This window comes from Pseudochaenichthys georgianus, unplaced genomic scaffold, assembly GCF_902827115.2.
Source record: "Pseudochaenichthys georgianus unplaced genomic scaffold, fPseGeo1.2 scaffold_464_arrow_ctg1, whole genome shotgun sequence".
In the NCBI taxonomy this organism is placed as follows: domain Eukaryota; kingdom Metazoa; phylum Chordata; class Actinopteri; order Perciformes; family Channichthyidae; genus Pseudochaenichthys; species Pseudochaenichthys georgianus.
In genome coordinates, this window is record NW_027263028.1 from 81,119 (window position 1) to 102,349 (window position 21,231).

The following is a 21,231-nucleotide window of genomic DNA, read 5'->3' on the forward strand; positions in this document are numbered from 1 at the left end:
TTCTCCTCCCCCCACCTCCTCCCACCGAGCTCCCTGTTCCCCTCCTACCACCATGCTCATGATCCTCATTGCCATTTTTGGAAGGCTGTGGTTTGGAAGTGCCACTCTCTACAAACACAAACAAGGGGCTGCAGTGTCCTGCTGCCTGATTGCTAGGGGCACCTTGAAAAGCGAAGTGAGATGGGGAAGCAGCCTTGGCAGGGTCTTCCTTCAGAGGGCTGGGGGGTCTGGCAGCTGGCACAGGGAGCTGAAGCTGCTGCTGGGGAGGCGCTGGAGACCGGCTCGGCGTGGCAGGATGTGGCTGTGGTTGGAGCTCTGTTCGCGGGAGGACACTAGAGATGTGTGATGAGTAGAAGGACACAGAAGCGGAGGAGGGGGAGCCTTGGGCCCTGAAACTGTCATTGAATGACAAGCTCTGAAAAATGGACACAGATAATGAACACAGAGTGAGGCAAGAATCAATTGGGGTAGAAAGCAGAGATTCATTGTCTGAGTGTATTCGTTATAGTACAGTATGCTGAAAGCCCAAATGTGAAACCACCGACCTGTTTTGGCACATCTGAGGCGAGGGAGCGAGCAGACATTCGGATTTTACTGTTTCTCCTGAGCAAGAAACGGGGCATGTATATTTGTAAACAAACAAACCAATATAGGTATAACATGAATATATATATATATATATATATATATATATAGCAGTGTGCGGAAAAGTACACATCCCACCGTCCGGGACGTGTTATTTACAATATCGGACAAGTAGATATTTCAATTGACTTGGCCGGCGGACAAGTGACGTTTTTCGGCCTGATTTATTGACAAATTATTGATACATTCAGTTTACAAAAGGCAGAACTCATTTGCAAATTGTACGTGTCCGCCATTGTTCGTTTATAAATGTTAGTTTCGGTTCTGCTTGTAGATTCCTAAGGAAATGCATCTCGCCGCTTTCTGTACAGTTAGACCGGGATTAATAAGAGTTGTGAGGACAGGGGGCGAGGCCGAGCCCCGCGGACCGCAGCTCTCTCTCTCTATGCTCCGTATCAGCTGATCGCTGCATCTTAGTCAGTCAGTCAGAATCGTTTGGATCGTTAAAATCCAAACGATACCCAACCCTATGTGTGATGCAGTAAAATCTTACCGCTCACTTACGTTAGCGGTGTCGTAAAAACCGTGGGAAAATGTAAAATACGATGACAAAGAAGAAGATTCCAGTGGCCCCAATTTGTATCCATTCTGGACAAGTGAAAAATGTATTCAGACAAGTAAATTGCCAAACTCACTTGTCCATGGACAAGTACTCTCTAAAAACTTTTTCTCACACTGTATATATATATATATATATATATATCAAATGTAAAAACACACACCTCTGGTACGGAGTTCTCTTTGCTCCATTTTCCCTGACGTAGTCCACAAGTTGCTTCTGGGTCCTTCCACTGGGAAAAGAGTTAAGATTTAAAACACAGAATACTTTACGGAGCCAGAGGAGGAGGCTATTATTTTTAGAAGAAAACTCAGAATTTCCCAGATTAAAGTCTTAGATTTGTGAGAAAGCATAAATGTTCTCTGTTATTAAGTCATAAGTTTGACACAAAAAAAACATTCCAAAGTTATCTGAGATAAAAGTCACAAAAAGATAATGGAAAAATGTGTGTTTTTTCCCCCACAACATCACTTAACAGGGAAGGATACTTCTCATCACAGACAGCTTGCCATGTTTTATATCTGCAATAACCTTGAATAGTTTTTTATCTCGTGATTAAAAGAATGTAACTTCGTTAATGTACACAAATACAAAAAAGAAACCCCAAAGTTCCTATAAGCAAGCATTGTGTTAGATGAGATATGCCTTTTTTGATGTTGTTTAAAAATTACCTGTATCTGAAGGAAGAGCCTCTGGTGAAGAGGATAGCTTTGGATTTGGGCTGTGGTTGGTCAAACAAACGGAAAAATGAGTGGTATTCCACACAGATCTTCCAGAAGATTTTACATTGGTCACGACTGGCCATCATAAACTCGAGAGTGTCCTGATGAGGGCCCTAGAAACATATAGAGAAAGACAACAAACACACTGTTAACGAGCCTCCTTCTTATTGGCTGTGGATCATGGGACACACCAATGAAATAACAGCCACCATTAGCATGTTGTGAATAAGGACAATAATCTGTTCTCCAAGACGTACATGAACCTCTGGGTGGAGCTTGATCAGGAAGTGTGTTCTCTTGAAGCTCAGTTTGCGAATCTTGGACCAATTGAAGGTATTTATTTTGGTGTTGCCCTGGGAGGAAAGTGGAATTTTAACATAGAAAGTAATAACCCTGATAGCAACATGTTGAGGGACTGATGGTGACCGCAACAAAACACAGCTGTATGAGTCACCTGGAAAACCTGAAGGCCCATATGAGCAACAGCCAGATTAATTTTGGTGCCTTCCCGGTCAGCGGCTGGGTGGAAGCGGACACCGTACATCTCCAGTTTACGGGCAATCTCCAGGATTTGGAAGTCTGATTCAGCTGGAGTCTGGCCCCTGAGAGCGTGAGAATAGGGAAAAAACATATCAGGGGTTTGTCTAAACCGGGTAACAGGGGCGCTGCGCCCTCTTACTTTCGGCGTGTGCTCTCATCCCAAAATGCCGATTTTCCCCTTAACATTTTAAAGTGATGCCAAAAAACCCAATTTCTATTAGTCAAAAACTGTATGATAACTCCAAATATGAAAATGTTGTCAAAAAGAGCACCGTACGGCGCTCTCAGGATGTATTTGCTGTTTGAGGTGCATTATATGACTCGGCAGCTTTAAGACATGAAGAAACTATTATTTTCCGCTTCGCTCTAATGCAGTATTTTTGCCGGAAAGTGGGCAAGCCGTAATTTGGGCCGGAAGTGACTTTGCGCCCTCATACTATATTTTTCTAGAAAACCCTTGCATATCATAATAACTTGTCTTCAAGCAATCCAATGATGTATCCAAACAGACTAGTGGAGTTCCCCAAGGCTCTAACCTTGAGCCTCTTTCATTTAACCTTAACAAAGAATTGACTGTGTGAACTGTGCTGCATGTATAAGTATAATCAGGTAAAAGTGCATCTTTCAATAGGCAGATATAGTTTAGTATAACTAATAAGCCCTTACCAAAATCTCATAATTAATCCAGTTAATACAAAATTGGAACCCTTACTTTTCCAGGAGAACATTTTGATGAGGCATTGTTGAAGACACCATTTGGCTATCAATTAGACTGCACCAACAACACTCAGCTCCGATATTAAGTCTGATTTTGGACTGTGAATTTAAGTTAAGAAAATATATTACATGAAAAAAAAGTGTCAAATGTCTATGAATCTGCAAATCAAAACAATATATGTACTTATCATGGGCATACTTAAATTCAACCCTGCACTGAGATCAGCACGTGTATCATTTTCTCTTCTCACAACAGCTAATGCCCGTCACTAGAGTCATACAGTAGTTCTAACTGATACTTTTCTGGTGTGCTGTGATAAATGGGTTAATGCTGCTTTCTTACACCATTAGGCTGTACACTAGATTGGAGCAACAACAATACTGAGAGATTACGTTTGACTCTGTATTTTCCTGTCGTCCAAAGAACAACAAAATAATTGTGTTCCTCTAACAAACAAGGTTAAAATCACAATCGACCAGCCTTATGCAGCATTAAGCACAGTTTGGAGCCTTGTGTAAAGTATGCAATCTCTGTATTTGATTTACCACATGAGATTCAAACAAAGATAGTAGCATGACTCCTTTGCAGAAGACTGTGTCCTTAGATCCCTTACAACTTTGAGAAGTCTGTATCTTAAACCATGTGATTACAACCAAACCGCATGTTAGGAAGACATATCCACCCAATCATCACCAGATTCTAATTGTGTTCATCCGTTAAACGTTGAAGTCTTCTCAGGGCCCTCCTCTGCCCCTCTGCCCCTCTGGCTGATAGAGCGGCCAGAGCCGAGGATTAGGCCAGGGAACTCAACGCTTGTGCTTCAACACTGGCAACCAAGGGAAGAGATTAGACATGGTATTTAGAGCCGCCTAATACACTGGTTTGAAAAGAGCCCCTCTTGGTTGCTGAATATAGTACTGAGCTAACAAGGGGGCTGGTGGTGGGAAAAAAAGCAGCAAGGGGTTTTGGACTCTGAAATGGAAACCCTCTCATTATGGTATTTGAGCAAGAACACAGTTGTCTCAGTTTATTTAACTCATTATAGTTAACACTAAACATGTGTGATGAAAGACACATTAAACAGGGGTATAGACAATGTGACACCAACAATATCATTAACGTGCGACGCTGGTTGAAATGATGCCCACTGCTGTAAGAGGACATGTATTGAGAGTCTAACAAATCTATAAAGTGCCTCCAAACTTAAAACAAGTTTGAGAGGGCTGTGTATAATTAGTCTCTTCTTACAACAGCTTATTCAGTAGTTCTACAGTATACTGTTCTGGTGTGCTGTGATGAATGGGTTATATGAGTTAATGTTGCCTTCTTAGAGCAGATAATGATCACCATAACCCACACAGCCAGGCTCAGCTAGTCAGCCAGGTCCAGCCTCGACAGTCCTTGTATGAACTGAGCCGTGTCCATGTCACAGTAAACTGGCTTAATGTGGTCAGGAGTGAAAAGTCACATTTACTTCTGTTACTCTCAAAAGGTAGACATTTGTGTTTTTATTTGGTGTTGCATTCGTTAGAGAGTGCAATCAAAACATGAATTGTATAAGAATATTACGAGTGTCATGCACACAAAAAAGCAGCCACAACCAGACGTGTTAATGGAACAGCACATGGGGCTTGAGGGAGCAACTTACAGGTGCCTGCGGTGCAGCTCCATGATCCTCTCTTGCACCTTCTCTTGGTAAGGCAACAGCTTGGTCGTCCTCAGGAAGTCACGGTCGGCTACGCCGTCGTAGTCGCCGATCTCCGCTGTGGTCAAAGCACGAGCCATACATCAGGTTTTCAGAGTACACTATGTTAAACGTTTATTAAGCCATGTCAGCTGGCTTAATACACTGTTATTAGTGTGCACATTCATTTAAATAGGGTATAAGTCATAATTATCCCATTCTTATGCTTTTCATTTACATATTTCTGGTGGTTGGTTTATGGTGTTACTCAGTTTGATTTTTTAATCCTACTTCTTTGAGGTTTTAAGTCCCATGTTACTTTAGGATTTCCATTAAAACAGGTCATTCATAAATCCGTCATGCTTGAATATGAAAATGAAATACAACAGGTGCAGAAGTAGCTCAATCATCACTTATCTAGCTATAATTAATGCGGTATAAAACAGCTGTGCAATAAATGCAACCATAATAGAGGTGTGTTCAACCGTTTGATCACTTGGACATGGCTTTCAGAGAAACACCTCTCTATATTCCATATTAGAGATCAACCTCCAAATCAAGTGAACAAAGACAAGTGTAACTACAGAACAACCAAGTACTGTGTTAAATGAAAGCTTAAACATACACTGGACAAGGTGAGAGGCCAGCAGAGCTCCAGTATTTTCTGTGCATATCAACCTGCCCTCCATCAGATCTCTTTTCATCTGCAGCGAGAATAAGTACCTAGGTAAACAAAGCAACAAAAGGCTTAGTGTACATCATTTATATTCATGTGAGGCAAGTACATATCATCCAACAGGCCGCCACAACATAACTGCTTGAGATGCATGCATTGACATCAAGTTTAACAGACTGCAGAAAGAATTTCTAAAGCCCCTCTACACATGCAGGAAATGATAGTCACTGACTTGGTGTACTCCTCCTGCAGCTGACCCGGGTCTGGAGGGAAGAATTTCACTGACAGCCTGAATAGAGTGTTTTCTGGTCCTGAAAGAACATGAGAACAGATGAGGAACACACACACACACACACACACACACACACACACACACACACACACACACACACACACACACACACACACACACACACACACACACACACACACACACACACACACACACACACACACACACACACACACCACACACACACACACACACACACACACACACACACACACACACACACACACACACACACACACCACACACACCACCACACACACACACACTTACTTCTGACTTGTCTCACAACCAGCTTTGTGGCTTCCAGCCAAACCTGAAAAGAAAGAATTTGCATCAACTCCACGTTAAAACAATCATTTTCTAGAATGTAGCCGCTTGTGACGACCCTTCCAACAGTGACTCCATTAATACAGTGATTATATGTCAGCGTCTCTATGGTAGTAGAGTGATGTGGCAAACGCTGTGGGCAGAAGCAGACAACGCCGGTTATTTTTCTCTTTGAAAAGAACGCACTGCATTATTTCTGTTCGGTCACTTTATAAAATAAATTAAATAAATACATTAAATAAAAAAAGTAGGTGGTCTTGAATTCAACTTTTGTTTTTGGAAAAATAAAACACTGGAAGGTCTGACTTTTATATGCACAAGTATGCTGGAGGACTACAATATTACTATAATAGTATAATATAATAGATACTCCAGTAAAAACATTACACACTGTTTGCATTGGTGTAGAAAGATAAAGAAGAGCAAATGAGAAATAAGGAGTGTGGCCTGTGTAGCAGGAATTAGGGTAACAGAGTGACTTCGGGGTTCAATATGCTGGTGTTCAGTCCTACGGCTACGACTGTGGTTCACTTCTTTATCAGCTGCTTGTTGTGTGACAGTCAGACAGTGAACACTTTACAGCGGCCGCTGCCGCGAGTTAACAGTAGAATAACCTCTGGTGCACGAGCAGCACTGCAGCGGGCGGTAATGCAGCTGAACCACATTAATAAACAATGCACCAACAATTTAATCTGGCTTCGTGTGATTAAAAACTACCAGACGCAGTCCTCTGTTGTTGTGAGCGGTGTTGCGGAGAAAATCAGCGACGTAAAACGCTGTGTGGGTCATAAGAAGGCACGTAAAACAGTTACGTCATGACGCAAACGTTGACGCAATAATTCACCTCTGAACCTGCATCTGTAACAACGGGCGGACCCAAAGAAAAGAAAAGTCAACATTGAGTGCCGAGTGTTTAATGAGGAGTGGGCAGCTAAATATTTTTTCACCGATCTGCTACTGACCCCGGCCCGTCTGTCACATTTTAAAACTCATAGTGGCCCCCCCGAGCCAAAAGGTTTGCCCACCCCTGGTTAGCGGGGTGGTGTTTGTTAGGGTTGGCTAATAGATGAAACAAAGACACCCAGGATATGTTGAACTGGCTTTGTAGTACAGGCCTACGGGTAAATCGCATTATAACCAACTTGGCCTACTGACTTGCCTTTGATGGTCGGCACTTAACTGACACCAATAACAATTTGCACTTTAGTTCCCTGGAGAATAATTGTTTCGTTTTCCCATCAGGAAAGAAAGGAACCGTTTCTGGTACATACCCAGTTCATCTGCATGTTCTGAAACTCAGGCCAAAGTAATCGCTCTCGATGAGGTTGCCTCTCAGGAAAACCTCAGTGAGCAGGAACTGTCCAATAGATTTTGGCTGAAAGAAAAAACAGGGAAGAATTTATCTTTTTTTCATTAGAATGCAGAACAAGCCAGTTTTATTAACAACCTGTGATTAAAACATTACAATGAAGAACTAATGTTACTTCATGTATGTGTTATGGCTGCATCCTTTATGTTCCATCTGTCAATTCACGTCGTTTCCATGACTGTGAGTAAGGAGACTGCAGAAATGTGTCCCACTATACATTATAACGCTTCTGGGCCCTGAACAGAGTGAGGAGATCTGCCATACTTTACCTTCCCTACGCTCTGGGGTTGGTTCTCACTAAACGAAGAACTAATTACTATGTACTAAGAACACACTGCACTTGAGGTTTGGAATCCTAGCCTGTGACTTTTTGAGAAAATTATAGCCTAAAACATCTGGTTGTAATGTAAAATAGTATTTTTAAAAAGCCATATCAAAATAACTGCTTTCATTGGCTAAAACATTACAACTCAAAGAGCAGCAGGAGATTTACTGCAGCTAGTCTTTTCATTACCTTGATACAGTCACATGTTCTGCATTCACACAAACGAATTGCAGGTGAAACCTACCGACACAACATCCATACATGCAGGAGTCTCTTGTAAAATGCCCCTTTTCCCGTGTCCGATTACAGCTGATCCCAACCAGAGATCCAACCGGGTGTGTTCAAACACTTTGTCTAGGTTGCCTTTGAGTGGAGGCCAAACATAGAATCCAGGCATCATAGGAAAATATAAAAGAAATACACCAGAGGCCAAATGTAAGGAACATTTCTGAGGTGTTATGTTTCAGTTTGACAGGGTCAGTGGAGTTTAGTGAATGTCAACAAAGAGTCAAAATAACCATAAACCGAGCTCTAAACCGATGGATACCAATGTCTCAAGTGCTGCGGAAACAACGTTATTAGGGCCACACATATTCCCTGTGGATTGAGACATTTCAATGTTCAATGTTACAATTAAGGGTAAAGCCTGGGTACATTCAGGCCTAACTTCGTTTGAACTGCAGAGTGGAAGCATAAATAGCACGTTTAACAAACAGGCATAATTAGCCTTTTTCTGGGAAATTCATGAACAAATATATCCACCTCCTACGTCATAAGGTGGGGATATATATATTATTTATTTTTTTAAACAAGCTGTGAGGGCGTTTGAATTGACAAGAAAACAGTCATAAACCGAAGGCAGATTAAAGTGGTGTTGTCGTGGAGCCCTCCTTTGTGTAACTCATTAACCCTCTGCAGGAATGCCAAACTACATTTACAGCGCTCTTGAGGGAGAGTGAAATCCTCCTCCAATACTTTCAGCTTCCACAATCTCAGAGGAGGGATGACAGAATTACACAATATGTCCAGTTTGTCTGAGTATAACCCCCAAAGCCTAATATTTCTACAACAATCCAAGGTAAACATTATATTTCTTGATCTAAGACATGCATATTCTTTCAATGTGCGCATTGCAAGCATGTCTCACACCACTGGTGGTTTCTCTTAAAAGCAGTTAAAGAATAACCTCCACATTGCGTCTTCGGTTTACGGCTGTGTAACTTAAAAAATAATGTTAAGTCTTGACATTCATGGTAACAAAAAGTGATTACTTTATTCGTGAGAGTAAAAGCATACAGGTTGTACAGGTTGTTGATAATAGGTCAATATACATACGTTCAGGGTTGAGTGTTGAGTGTTGATGACTTGATGCCTAAGTGCTGTTAGCTGAGCTGATTCTAATCAATCAGCCCGTTGTTGATTCAATATTTAATTGAGATTTGGGAGAGATCACATGGCAGAAAGCTCCTCCAGGTCTAATAGGTAACTGATGGCACGTGAGACTAAACACTGCTCCAGACTCTCCAAGGTGACTCGACTGCTCACAAAGTGTTCATTGGGGAAAATGTAAAATGGCCATCCTCAAAATGACAATGAGAACTTGTGAATGTTTAACAAATGACTCTTGATTACTAAAGAGGAGAACTTAATTTAGACAACCCCTTTTCCACATAGATGTTCGGCGGAAACATCTAGACTGTATTGAAAAGTAAACAGGATCATACACCTGAGATATGCAACGTGTTGCATGAGAAGAGTGAAGTCAGGGCTATAAGGCACAAGAATAAAAGAAGACTATCGTGTACAGAAATAGCATATTGTGCAAGTGGATTATTCTGACAAATAAAGTGAGCTCAAAAGCAAACGGGAACTTGCTCTTGGCAAGTGGCACGAGTTAATGAACACAAACACTAGTGATTATTTTGATATGAACAACGTATAAACGCTCTGTGTTCTCTGGCACGAGCACATTTATTTTAAGAAAGACTTGACTAAACAAAAAGAGCATTTAAAAAAGCTTTGTGCATGCTATTGTGTCACAACGAATTACCGTTCCTATACAAATACTTTTAAAAAAACATCACAACAGCTAATATAAAAGTACCGAGAAATTCATAGCTAATGTGCAAAAGATGCCCGTTTCCTTCCAATCAACAGACAACGACCTTGTTGGTACCCTGACCATAGCTAACGCTAACACTTGCTGAAGGCCACATGAAAGAGACATCAAATGAGAATACAAGCCTTCTCTATCTGAAGGGTTTCCTACAACTTACAAACATTGATCTTTCTGATGTTGAAAAGCACTGCATTCTTAGTTTGTGTAATAAGTGAGTACTTCTGTACTGTTATCTATACAAGCACAAAGCCTTACAAGCGTGTACAATGATACATTCATTTAGTACAAAGTGGTGTTAGCAGTGTACTCAATGGCTCTTTAGGACACTGCTTACATTCTTTAGCATAGCTCAGCATGATAAATGTTATTTGTGTCTAAAATAGATTTGTATCCTTCAGACATCATGAACCTCCATGACACCGTCTACACACTGTGAACCAGTCCATGTGGACAGTGCCGAGTTGAGCCAGCAGGTGTCAGCGAGGCACAGAAGTGCAAACTGCAAAGGAGCTCCAATGCTGGCTGCAGTGTTCTCAAACGGAAGGCCTGTGGGGATCCGACTGGGACCACTATCCCTTTGATCTAATACAGATTATCAATGTGTAGCTACTGGAAAACTGCACACGCAGTAGCAACTGAGAAATTAGATTTTAAAAGCTAATTGATTTAAAAACTAAATTTGGTCAGCACAAAATTAAATGATATCACATCTTACCTGTTGGTAAGTTATTATAAAAAAGAAATGGGGTAGAAATCATTACAACAAAATATTTGACTTTGCTATATCTGTTTCATTCAATTGAAACTATTAAGCCATGCAAAATGGGATGAAAAACATTATTTAACTTTTATCTGAAATCCAGATTCCAATGTATTCAGCATATGGGATGCTTATCTAAAAAGACGTTCCCATGTCAATGTGTATATTAATGTTTTAAATGACATGAACATCTATAGAATTATATAAAGCTTACAAAGTAAAAGCACATCATGTTTTATTTTTCTGAAATTCATGAGAGATTCCCCAATAATCAATGTTTGCTCTAAATAAGCTGAATGTTCCAGATAGGAAACTGACAAAGACGATGAAAGGACTAGGTTATTCAAGAACCTCGTGAAAATTAAGGTCACATATAAACCAAGTTTCATGAGAAGTACAAGTCCAGATCTTAAAAACTAAAACACTACAAAGATGTGCACCAACTCTGACGGGAGTGCAGGCTGTTAGAAATGACTCAGACTATATGTATATATATATTTTTTTTTTTTTAAGAGTATGGTTAAAAAAAACTTTGGAGCCAAGGAACGAGGACATACAAATAATCAACAATGTCTGAGATTAAAGATTTAATATCCTGTGTGAATACACATTTTGTTTTTAGCACAAAATCTGAGATTATAGTCACAAATTGGGGGGAAAGGCTTCACTTTGCCAGGTTTGATCAACCTGCTACTTATTGTCATTATTAATTATCAAGTACTTAAAATATGGGTGATTTACATTTTAAAATTAGGTGGTCCAGAAGGGTCTGCGAGTGCCATGGCCTGCAGGTTATGGCACTGAAGGAGGAAACCCTCAATTCCACTGCCCCCCGTCAGCGGGTTACTATAGAACAGGTTCTGCTCGGGGGGAAGGACACTATCAGAGCCCCAGTCGGAGTCTGAGTCCGAGCTGCCGTTCCCAGAGCCCTCTGTGGTCGTGGGGGGGTAGCTGAGCTGCTCCAGCTGCTCAACCAGGTCACTGAACTGCACAGCAGCTGCTCTCAGAACGCTCCGAGTATGCCGGGAAGTTGACCAAGGAGCTGGCCTCTGATTGGATATCAGAGCCTGGCAGGCGGAGCGAGGAGGAGTCGCCCCCCCCGTAACTCGCCGACAGGGACTCTCCTGCAGAGCTGAGCCCCAGGTTGTCCAGGGAGCTGCACTCAGAGCGGTTAATAACCAGAGAGCTGGGTTTCAGAATTACCCACAATGCTATCAGGAAAGGGATTGGTGTTCCCATTCAGGTCCTCAATGGCCCACACTAAAGATCCTGTTTTTACTCAGGTCAGATCCCTCCACAAAATCAAACTGATCTACCTTATCATCCAGCCCAAAGAATAGGCCTCGGCACCCCCACCATAAAAGGAGATCTCAGTGGGATCATCATCGATGAACTCCTCAGTGACGTGCAGCGGCGAGTTGGACATGGAAAACATGGCATTCCTGTTTAGTACGCAAAAGCTCTGCCTCAAAAGCCTCAGGTGTAAGCACCTCCCCTTTCTCCTCCCCCCACCTCCTCCACCGAGCTCCCTGTTTCCCCTCCTACCACCATGCTCATGATCCTCATTGCCATTTTTGGAAGGCTGTGGTTTGGAAGTGCCACTCTCTACAAACACAAACAAGGGCTGCAGTGTCCTGCTGCCTGATTGCTAGGGGCACCTTGAAAAGCGAAGTGAGATGGGGAAGAGCCTTGGCAGGGTCTTCCTTCAGAGGCTGGGGGGGTCTGGCAGCTGGCACAGGGAGCTGAAGCTGCTGCTGGGGAGGCGCTGGAGACCGGCTCGGACGTGGCAGGATGTGGCTGGGTTGGAGCTCTGTTCGCGGGAGGACACTAGAGATGTGTGATGAGTAGAAGGACACAGAAGCGGAGGAGGGGGAGCCTTGGGCCCTGAAACTGTCATTGAATGACAAGCTCTGAAAAATGGACACAGATAATGAACACAGAGTGAGGCAAGAATCAATTGGGGGGTAGAAAGCAAGATTCATTGTCCTGAGTGTATTCGTTAAGTACAGTATGCTGAAAGCCCAAATGTGAAACCACCGACCTGTTTTGGCACATCTGAGGCGAGGGAGCGAGCAGACATTCGGATTTTACTGTTTCTCCTGAGCAAGAAACGGGGCATGTATATTTGTAAACAAACAAACCAATATAGGTATAACATGAATATATATATATATATATATATATATAGCAGTGTGCGGAAAAGTACACATCCCACCGTCCGGGACGTGTTATTTACAATATCGGACAAGTAGATATTTCAATTGACTTGGCCGGCGCGACAAGTGACGTTTTTCTCGGCCTGATTTATTGACAAATTATTGATACATTCAGTTTACAAAAGGCAGGAACTCATTTGCAAATTGTACGTGTCCGCCATTGTTCGTTTATAAATGTTAGTTTCGGTTCTGCTTGTAGATTCCTAAGGAAATGCATCTCGCCGCTTTCTGTACAGTTAGAACCCGGGATTAATAAGAGTTGTGAGGACAGGGGGCGAGGCCGAGCCCCGCGGACCGCAGCTCTCTCTCTCTATGCTCCGTATCAGCTGATCGCTGCATCTTAGTCAGTCAGTCAGAATCGTTTGGATCGTTAAATCCAAACGATACCCAACCCTATGTGTGATGCAGTAAAATCTTACCGCTCACTTACGTTAGCGGTGTCGTAAAAACCGTGGGAAAATGTAAAATACGATGGCGAAGAAGAAGATTCCAGTGGCCCCAATTTGTATCCATTCTGGACAAGTGAAAAATGTATTCAGACAAGTAAATTGCCAAACTCACTTGTCCATGGACAAGTACTCTCTAAAAACTTTTTCTCACACTGTATATATATATATATATATATATATCAAATGTAAAAAACACACACCTCTGGTACGGAGTTTCTCTTTGCTCCATTTTCCCTGACGTAGTCCACAAGTTGCTTCTGGGTCCTTCCACTGGGAAAAGAGTTAAGATTTAAAACACAGAATACTTTATCGGATCCAGAGGAGGAGGCTATTATTTTTAGAAGAAAAACTCAGAATTTCCCAGATTAAAGTCTTAGATTTGTGAGAAAGCATAAATGTTCTCTGTTATTAAGTCATAAGTTGACACAAAAAAAACATTCCAAAAGTTATCTGAGATAAAAGTCACAAAAAGATAATGGAAAAAGTGTTGTTTTTTCCCCCACAACATCACTTAAACAGGGAAGGATACTTCTCATCACAGACAGCTTGCCAGGTTTTATATCTTGCAATACCTTGAATAGTTTTTTATCTCGTGATTAAAGAAATGTACTTCGTTAATGTACACAAATACAAAAAAGAAACCCCAAAGTTCCTATAAAGCAAGCATTGTGTTAGATGAGATATGCCTTTTTGATGTTGTTTAAAAATTACCTGTATCTGAAGGAGAGCCTCTGGTGAAGAGGATAGCTTTGGATTTGGGCTGTGGGTTGGTCAAACAAACGGAAAAATGAGTGGTATTCCACACAGATCTTCCAGAAGATTTTACATTGGTCACGACTGGCCATCATAAACTCGAGAGTGTCCTGATGAGGGCCCTAGAAACATATAGAGAAAAGACAACAAACACACTGGTTAACGAGCCTCCTTCTTATTGGCTGTGGATCATGGGACACACCAATGAAATAACAGCCACCATTAGCATGTTGTGAATAAGGACAATAATCTGTTCTCCAAGACGTACATGAACCTCTGGTGGAGCTTGATCAGGAAGTGTGTTTCTCTTGAAGCTCAGTTTGCGAATCTTGGACCAATTGAAGGTATTTATTTTGGTGTTGCCCTGGGAGGAAAAGTGGAATTTTTAACATAGAAAGTAATAACCCTGATAGCAACATGTTGAGGGACTGATGGTGACCGCAACAAAACACAGCTGTATGAGTCACCTGGAAAACCTGAAGGCCCATATGAGCAACAGCCAGATTAATTTTGGTGCCTTCCGCGTCAGCGGCTGGGTGGAAGCGGACACCGTACATCTCCAGTTTACGGGCAATCTCCAGGATTTGGAAGTCTGATTCAGCTGGAGTCTGCCCCTGAGAGCGTGAGAATAGGGAAAAAACATATCAGGGGTTTGTCTAAAACCGGGTAACAGGGGCGCTGCGCCCTCTTACTTTCGGCGTGTGCTCTCATCCCAAAATGCCGATTTTCCCCTTAACATTTTAAAGTGATGCCAAAAAACCCAATTTCTATTAGTCAAAAACTGTATGATAACTCCAAATATGAAAATGTTGTCAAAAAGAGCACCGTACGGCGCTCTCAGGATGGTATTTGCTGTTTGAGGTGCATTATATGACTCGGCAGCTTTAAGACATGAAGAAACTATTATTTTCCGCTTCGCTCTAATGCAGTATTTTTGCCGGAAAGTGGGCAAGCCGTAATTTGGGCCGGAAGTGACTTTGCGCCCTCATACTATATTTTTCTAGAAAACCCTTGCATATCATAATAACTTGTCTTCAAGCAATCCAATGATGTATCCAAACAGACTAGTGGAGTTCCCCAAGGCTCTAACCTTGAGCCTCTTTCATTTAACCTTAACAAAGAATTGACTGTGTGAACTGTGCTGCATGTATAAGTATAATCAGGTAAAAGTGCATCTTTCAATAGGCAGATATAGTTTAGTATAACTAATAAGCCCTTACCAAAATCTCATAATTAATCCAGTTAATACAAAATTGGAACCCTTACTTTTCCAGGAGAACATTTTGATGAGGCATTGTTGAAGACACCATTTGGCTATCAATTAGACTGCACCAACAACACTCAGCTCCGATATTAAGTCTGATTTTGGACTGTGAATTTAAGTTAAGAAAATATATTACATGAAAAAAAAGTGTCAAATGTCTATGAATCTGCAAATCAAAACAATATATGTACTTATCATGGGCATACTTAAATTCAACCCTGCACTGAGATCAGCACGTGTATCATTTTCTCTTCTCACAACAGCTAATGCCCGTCACTAGAGTCATACAGTAGTTCTAACTGATACTTTTCTGGTGTGCTGTGATAAATGGGTTAATGCTGCTTTCTTACACCATTAGGCTGTACACTAGATTGGAGCAACAACAATACTGAGAGATTACGTTTGACTCTGTATTTTCCTGTCGTCCAAAGAACAACAAAATAATTGTGTTCCTCTAACAAACAAGGTTAAAATCACAATCGACCAGCCTTATGCAGCATTAAGCACAGTTTGGAGCCTTGTGTAAAGTATGCAATCTCTGTATTTGATTTACCACATGAGATTCAAACAAAGATAGTAGCATGACTCCTTTGCAGAAGACTGTGTCCTTAGATCCCTTACAACTTTGAGAAGTCTGTATCTTAAACCATGTGATTACAACCAAACCGCATGTTAGGAAGACATATCCACCCAATCATCACCAGATTCTAATTGTGTTCATCCGTTAAACGTTGAAGTCTTCTCAGGGCCCTCCTCTGCCCCTCTGCCCCTCTGGCTGATAGAGCGGCCAGAGCCGAGGATTAGGCCAGGGAACTCAACGCTTGTGCTTCAACACTGGCAACCAAGGGAAGAGATTAGACATGGTATTTAGAGCCGCCTAATACACTGGTTTGAAAAGAGCCCCTCTTGGTTGCTGAATATAGTACTGAGCTAACAAGGGGGCTGGTGGTGGGAAAAAAAGCAGCAAGGGGTTTTGGACTCTGAAATGGAAACCCTCTCATTATGGTATTTGAGCAAGAACACAGTTGTCTCAGTTTATTTAACTCATTATAGTTAACACTAAACATGTGTGATGAAAGACACATTAAACAGGGGTATAGACAATGTGACACCAACAATATCATTAACGTGCGACGCTGGTTGAAATGATGCCCACTGCTGTAAGAGGACATGTATTGAGAGTCTAACAAATCTATAAAGTGCCTCCAAACTTAAAACAAGTTTGAGAGGGCTGTGTATAATTAGTCTCTTCTTACAACAGCTTATTCAGTAGTTCTACAGTATACTGTTCTGGTGTGCTGTGATGAATGGGTTATATGAGTTAATGTTGCCTTCTTAGAGCAGATAATGATCACCATAACCCACACAGCCAGGCTCAGCTAGTCAGCCAGGTCCAGCCTCGACAGTCCTTGTATGAACTGAGCCGTGTCCATGTCACAGTAAACTGGCTTAATGTGGTCAGGAGTGAAAAGTCACATTTACTTCTGTTACTCTCAAAAGGTAGACATTTGTGTTTTTATTTGGTGTTGCATTCGTTAGAGAGTGCAATCAAAACATGAATTGTATAAGAATATTACGAGTGTCATGCACACAAAAAAGCAGCCACAACCAGACGTGTTAATGGAACAGCACATGGGGCTTGAGGGAGCAACTTACAGGTGCCTGCGGTGCAGCTCCATGATCCTCTCTTGCACCTTCTCTTGGTAAGGCAACAGCTTGGTCGTCCTCAGGAAGTCACGGTCGGCTACGCCGTCGTAGTCGCCGATCTCCGCTGTGGTCAAAGCACGAGCCATACATCAGGTTTTCAGAGTACACTATGTTAAACGTTTATTAAGCCATGTCAGCTGGCTTAATACACTGTTATTAGTGTGCACATTCATTTAAATAGGGTATAAGTCATAATTATCCCATTCTTATGCTTTTCATTTACATATTTCTGGTGGTTGGTTTATGGTGTTACTCAGTTTGATTTTTTAATCCTACTTCTTTGAGGTTTTAAGTCCCATGTTACTTTAGGATTTCCATTAAAACAGGTCATTCATAAATCCGTCATGCTTGAATATGAAAATGAAATACAACAGGTGCAGAAGTAGCTCAATCATCACTTATCTAGCTATAATTAATGCGGTATAAAACAGCTGTGCAATAAATGCAACCATAATAGAGGTGTGTTCAACCGTTTGATCACTTGGACATGGCTTTCAGAGAAACACCTCTCTATATTCCATATTAGAGATCAACCTCCAAATCAAGTGAACAAAGACAAGTGTAACTACAGAACAACCAAGTACTGTGTTAAATGAAAGCTTAAACATACACTGGACAAGGTGAGAGGCCAGCAGAGCTCCAGTATTTTCTGTGCATATCAACCTGCCCTCCATCAGATCTCTTTTCATCTGCAGCGAGAATAAGTACCTAGGTAAACAAAGCAACAAAAGGCTTAGTGTACATCATTTATATTCATGTGAGGCAAGTACATATCATCCAACAGGCCGCCACAACATAACTGCTTGAGATGCATGCATTGACATCAAGTTTAACAGACTGCAGAAAGAATTTCTAAAGCCCCTCTACACATGCAGGAAATGATAGTCACTGACTTGGTGTACTCCTCCTGCAGCTGACCCGGGTCTGGAGGGAAGAATTTCACTGACAGCCTGAATAGAGTGTTTTCTGGTCCTGAAAGAACATGAGAACAGATAATGAACACACACACACACACACACACACACACACACACACACACACACACACACACACACACACACACACACACACACACACACACACACACACACACACACACACACACACACCACACACACACACACACACACACACACACACACACACACACACACACACACACACACACACACACACACACACACACACACACACACACACACACACACACACACACACACTTACTTCTGACTTGTCTCACAACCAGCTTTGTGGCTTCCAGCCAAACCTGAAAAGAAAGAATTTGCATCAACTCCACGTTAAAACAATCATTTTCTAGAATGTAGCCGCTTGTGACGACCCTTCCAACAGTGACTCCATTAATACAGTGATTATATGTCAGCGTCTCTATGGTAGTAGAGTGATGTGGCAAACGCTGTGGGCAGAAGCAGACAACGCCGGTTATTTTTCTCTTTGAAAAGAACGCACTGCATTATTTCTGTTCGGTCACTTTATAAAATAAATTAAATAAATACATTAAATAAAAAAAAGTAGGTGGTCTTGAATTCAACTTTTGTTTTTGGAAAAATAAAACACTGGAAGGTCTGACTTTTATATGCACAAGTATGCTGGAGGACTACAATATTACTATAATAGTATAATATAATAGATACTCCAGTAAAAACATTACACACTGTTTGCATTGGTGTAGAAAGATAAAGAAGAGCAAATGAGAAATAAGGAGTGTGGCCTGTGTAGCAGGAATTAGGGTAACAGAGTGACTTCGGGGTTCAATATGCTGGTGTTCAGTCCTACGGCTACGACTGTGGTTCACTTCTTTATCAGCTGCTTGTTGTGTGACAGTCAGACAGTGAACACTTTACAGCGGCCGCTGCCGCGAGTTAACAGTAGAATAACCTCTGGTGCACGAGCAGCACTGCAGCGGGCGGTAATGCAGCTGAACCACATTAATAAACAATGCACCAACAATTTAATCTGGCTTCGTGTGATTAAAAACTACCAGACGCAGTCCTCTGTTGTTGTGAGCGGTGTTGCGGAGAAAATCAGCGACGTAAAACGCTGTGTGGGTCATAAGAAGGCACGTAAACAGTTACGTCATGACGCAAACGTTGACGCAATAATTCACCTCTGAACCTGCATCTGTAACAACGGGCGGACCAAAGAAAAGAAAAGTCAACATTGAGTGCCGAGTGTTTAATGAGGAGTGGGCAGCTAAATATTTTTTCACCGATCTGCTACTGACCCGGCCCGTCTGTCACATTTTAAAACTCATAGTGGCCCCCGAGCCAAAAGGTTTGCCCACCCCTGGGTTAGCGGGGTGGTGTTTGTTAGGGTTGGCTAATAGATGAAACAAAGACACCCAGGATATGTTGAACTGGCTTTGTAGTACAGGCCTACGGGTAAATCGCATTATAAACAAACTTTGGCCTACTGACTGCCTTTGATGGTCGGCACTTAACTGACACCAATAACAATTTGCACTTTAGTTCCTGGAGAATAATTGTTTCGTTTTCCCATCAGGAAAGAAAGGAAACCGTTTCTGGTACATACCCAGTTCATCTGCATGTTCTGAAACTCCAGGCCAAAGTAATCGCTCTCGATGAGGTTGCCTCTCAGGAAAACCTCAGTGAGCAGGAACTGTCCAATAGATTTTGGCTGAAAGAAAAAACAGGGAAGAATTTATCTTTTTTTCATTAGAATGCAGAACAAGCCAGTTTATTAACAACCTGTGATTAAAAACATTACAATGAAGAACTAATGTTACTTCATGTATGTTTTATGGCTGCATCCTTTATGTTCCATCTGTCAATTCACGTCGTTTCCATGACTGTGAGTAAGGAGACTGCAGAAATGTGTCCCACTATACATTATAACGCTTCTGGGCCCTGAACAGAGTGAGGAGATCTGCCATACTTTACCTTCCCTACGCTCTGGGGTTGGTTCTCACTAAACGAAGAACTAATTACTATGTACTAAGAACACACTGCACTTGAGGTTTGGAATCCTAGCCTGTGACTTTTTGAGAAAATTATAGCCTAAAACATCTGGTTGTAATGTAAAATAGTATTTTTAAAAAGCCATATCAAAATAACTGCTTTCATTGGCTAAAACATTACAACTCAAAGAGCAGCAGGAGATTTACTGCAGCTAGTCTTTTCATTACCTTGATACAGTCACATGTTCTGCATTCACACAAACGAATTGCAGGTGAAACCTACCGACACAACATCCATACATGCAGGAGTCTCTTGTAAAATGCCCCTTTTCCCGTGTCCGATTACAGCTGATCCCAACCAGAGATCCAACCGGGTGTGTTCAAACACTTTGTCTAGGTTGCCTTTGAGTGGAGGCCAAACATAGAATCCAGGCATCATAGGAAAATATAAAAGAAATACACCAGAGGCCAAATGTAAGGAACATTTCTGAGGTGTTATGTTTCAGTTTGACAGGGTCAGTGGAGTTTAGTGAATGTCAACAAAGAGTCAAAATAACCATAAACCGAGCTCTAAACCGATGGATACCAATGTCTCAAGTGCTGCGGAAACAACGTTATTAGGGCAACACCACATATTCCCTGTGGATTGAGACATTTCAATGTTCAATGTTACAATTAAGGGTAAAGCCTGGGTACATTCAGGCCTAACTTCGTTTGAACTGCAGAGTGGAAGCATAAATAGCACGTTTAACAAACAGGCATAATTAGCCTTTTTCTGGGAAATTCATGAACAAATATATCCACCTCCTACGTCATAAGGTGGGGATATATATATATATTTATTTTTTTAAACAAGCTGTGAGGGCGTTTGAATTGACAAGAAAACAGTCATAAACCGAAGGCAGATTAAAGTGGTGTTGTCGTGGAGCCCTCCTTTGTGTAACTCATTAACCCTCTGCAGGAATGCCAAACTACATTTACAGCGCTCTTGAGGGAGAGTGAAATCCTCCTCCAATACTTTCAGCTTCCACAATCTCAGAGGGAGGGATGACAGAATGCTGTCAGACAGCTGCAAAAGAGGACAACCTTCATCTTCACATCTTCTGCATGAATATACAGAAAGTATCGAGAGACTGAATCTACCAAATGTCATATTCATAATTCTTTATCT

General features: G+C 41.6%; 1 protein-coding gene across 4 annotated transcripts in view; it reads right to left on the bottom strand.

Moving 5' to 3' along the window:
* The window catches only part of farp2 (FERM, RhoGEF and pleckstrin domain protein 2), a 64,925-nt gene that overhangs the window by 25,860 nt on the left and 17,834 nt on the right, over positions 1–21,231 (bottom strand). For 2 of the 4 annotated variants that reach the window (XM_034078689.2, XM_034078690.2), the window contains exons 1-11: positions 7,435–7,507; positions 6,107–6,149; positions 5,777–5,855; positions 5,494–5,591; positions 4,833–4,947; positions 2,381–2,528; positions 2,184–2,279; positions 1,876–2,039; positions 1,368–1,436; positions 546–603; positions 163–415 (exon numbers count right to left, since the gene is read on the bottom strand). In XM_034078689.2, coding sequence (XP_033934580.1) covers positions 163–415; positions 546–603; positions 1,368–1,436; positions 1,876–2,039; positions 2,184–2,279; positions 2,381–2,528; positions 4,833–4,947; positions 5,494–5,591; positions 5,777–5,855; positions 6,107–6,149; positions 7,435–7,449 — 1,138 coding nt within the window. In that variant the 5' untranslated portion in view covers positions 7,450–7,507. Of the gene's footprint in view, positions 1–162; positions 416–545; positions 604–1,367; positions 1,437–1,875; positions 2,040–2,183; positions 2,280–2,380; positions 2,529–4,832; positions 4,948–5,493; positions 5,592–5,776; positions 5,856–6,106; positions 6,150–7,434; positions 7,508–17,074; positions 17,190–17,735; positions 17,834–18,018; positions 18,098–18,349; positions 18,393–19,675; positions 19,781–21,231 lie in introns of those variants that run through there. The other 2 variants (XM_034078691.2, XM_034078688.2) reach the window with 2 other exon arrangements.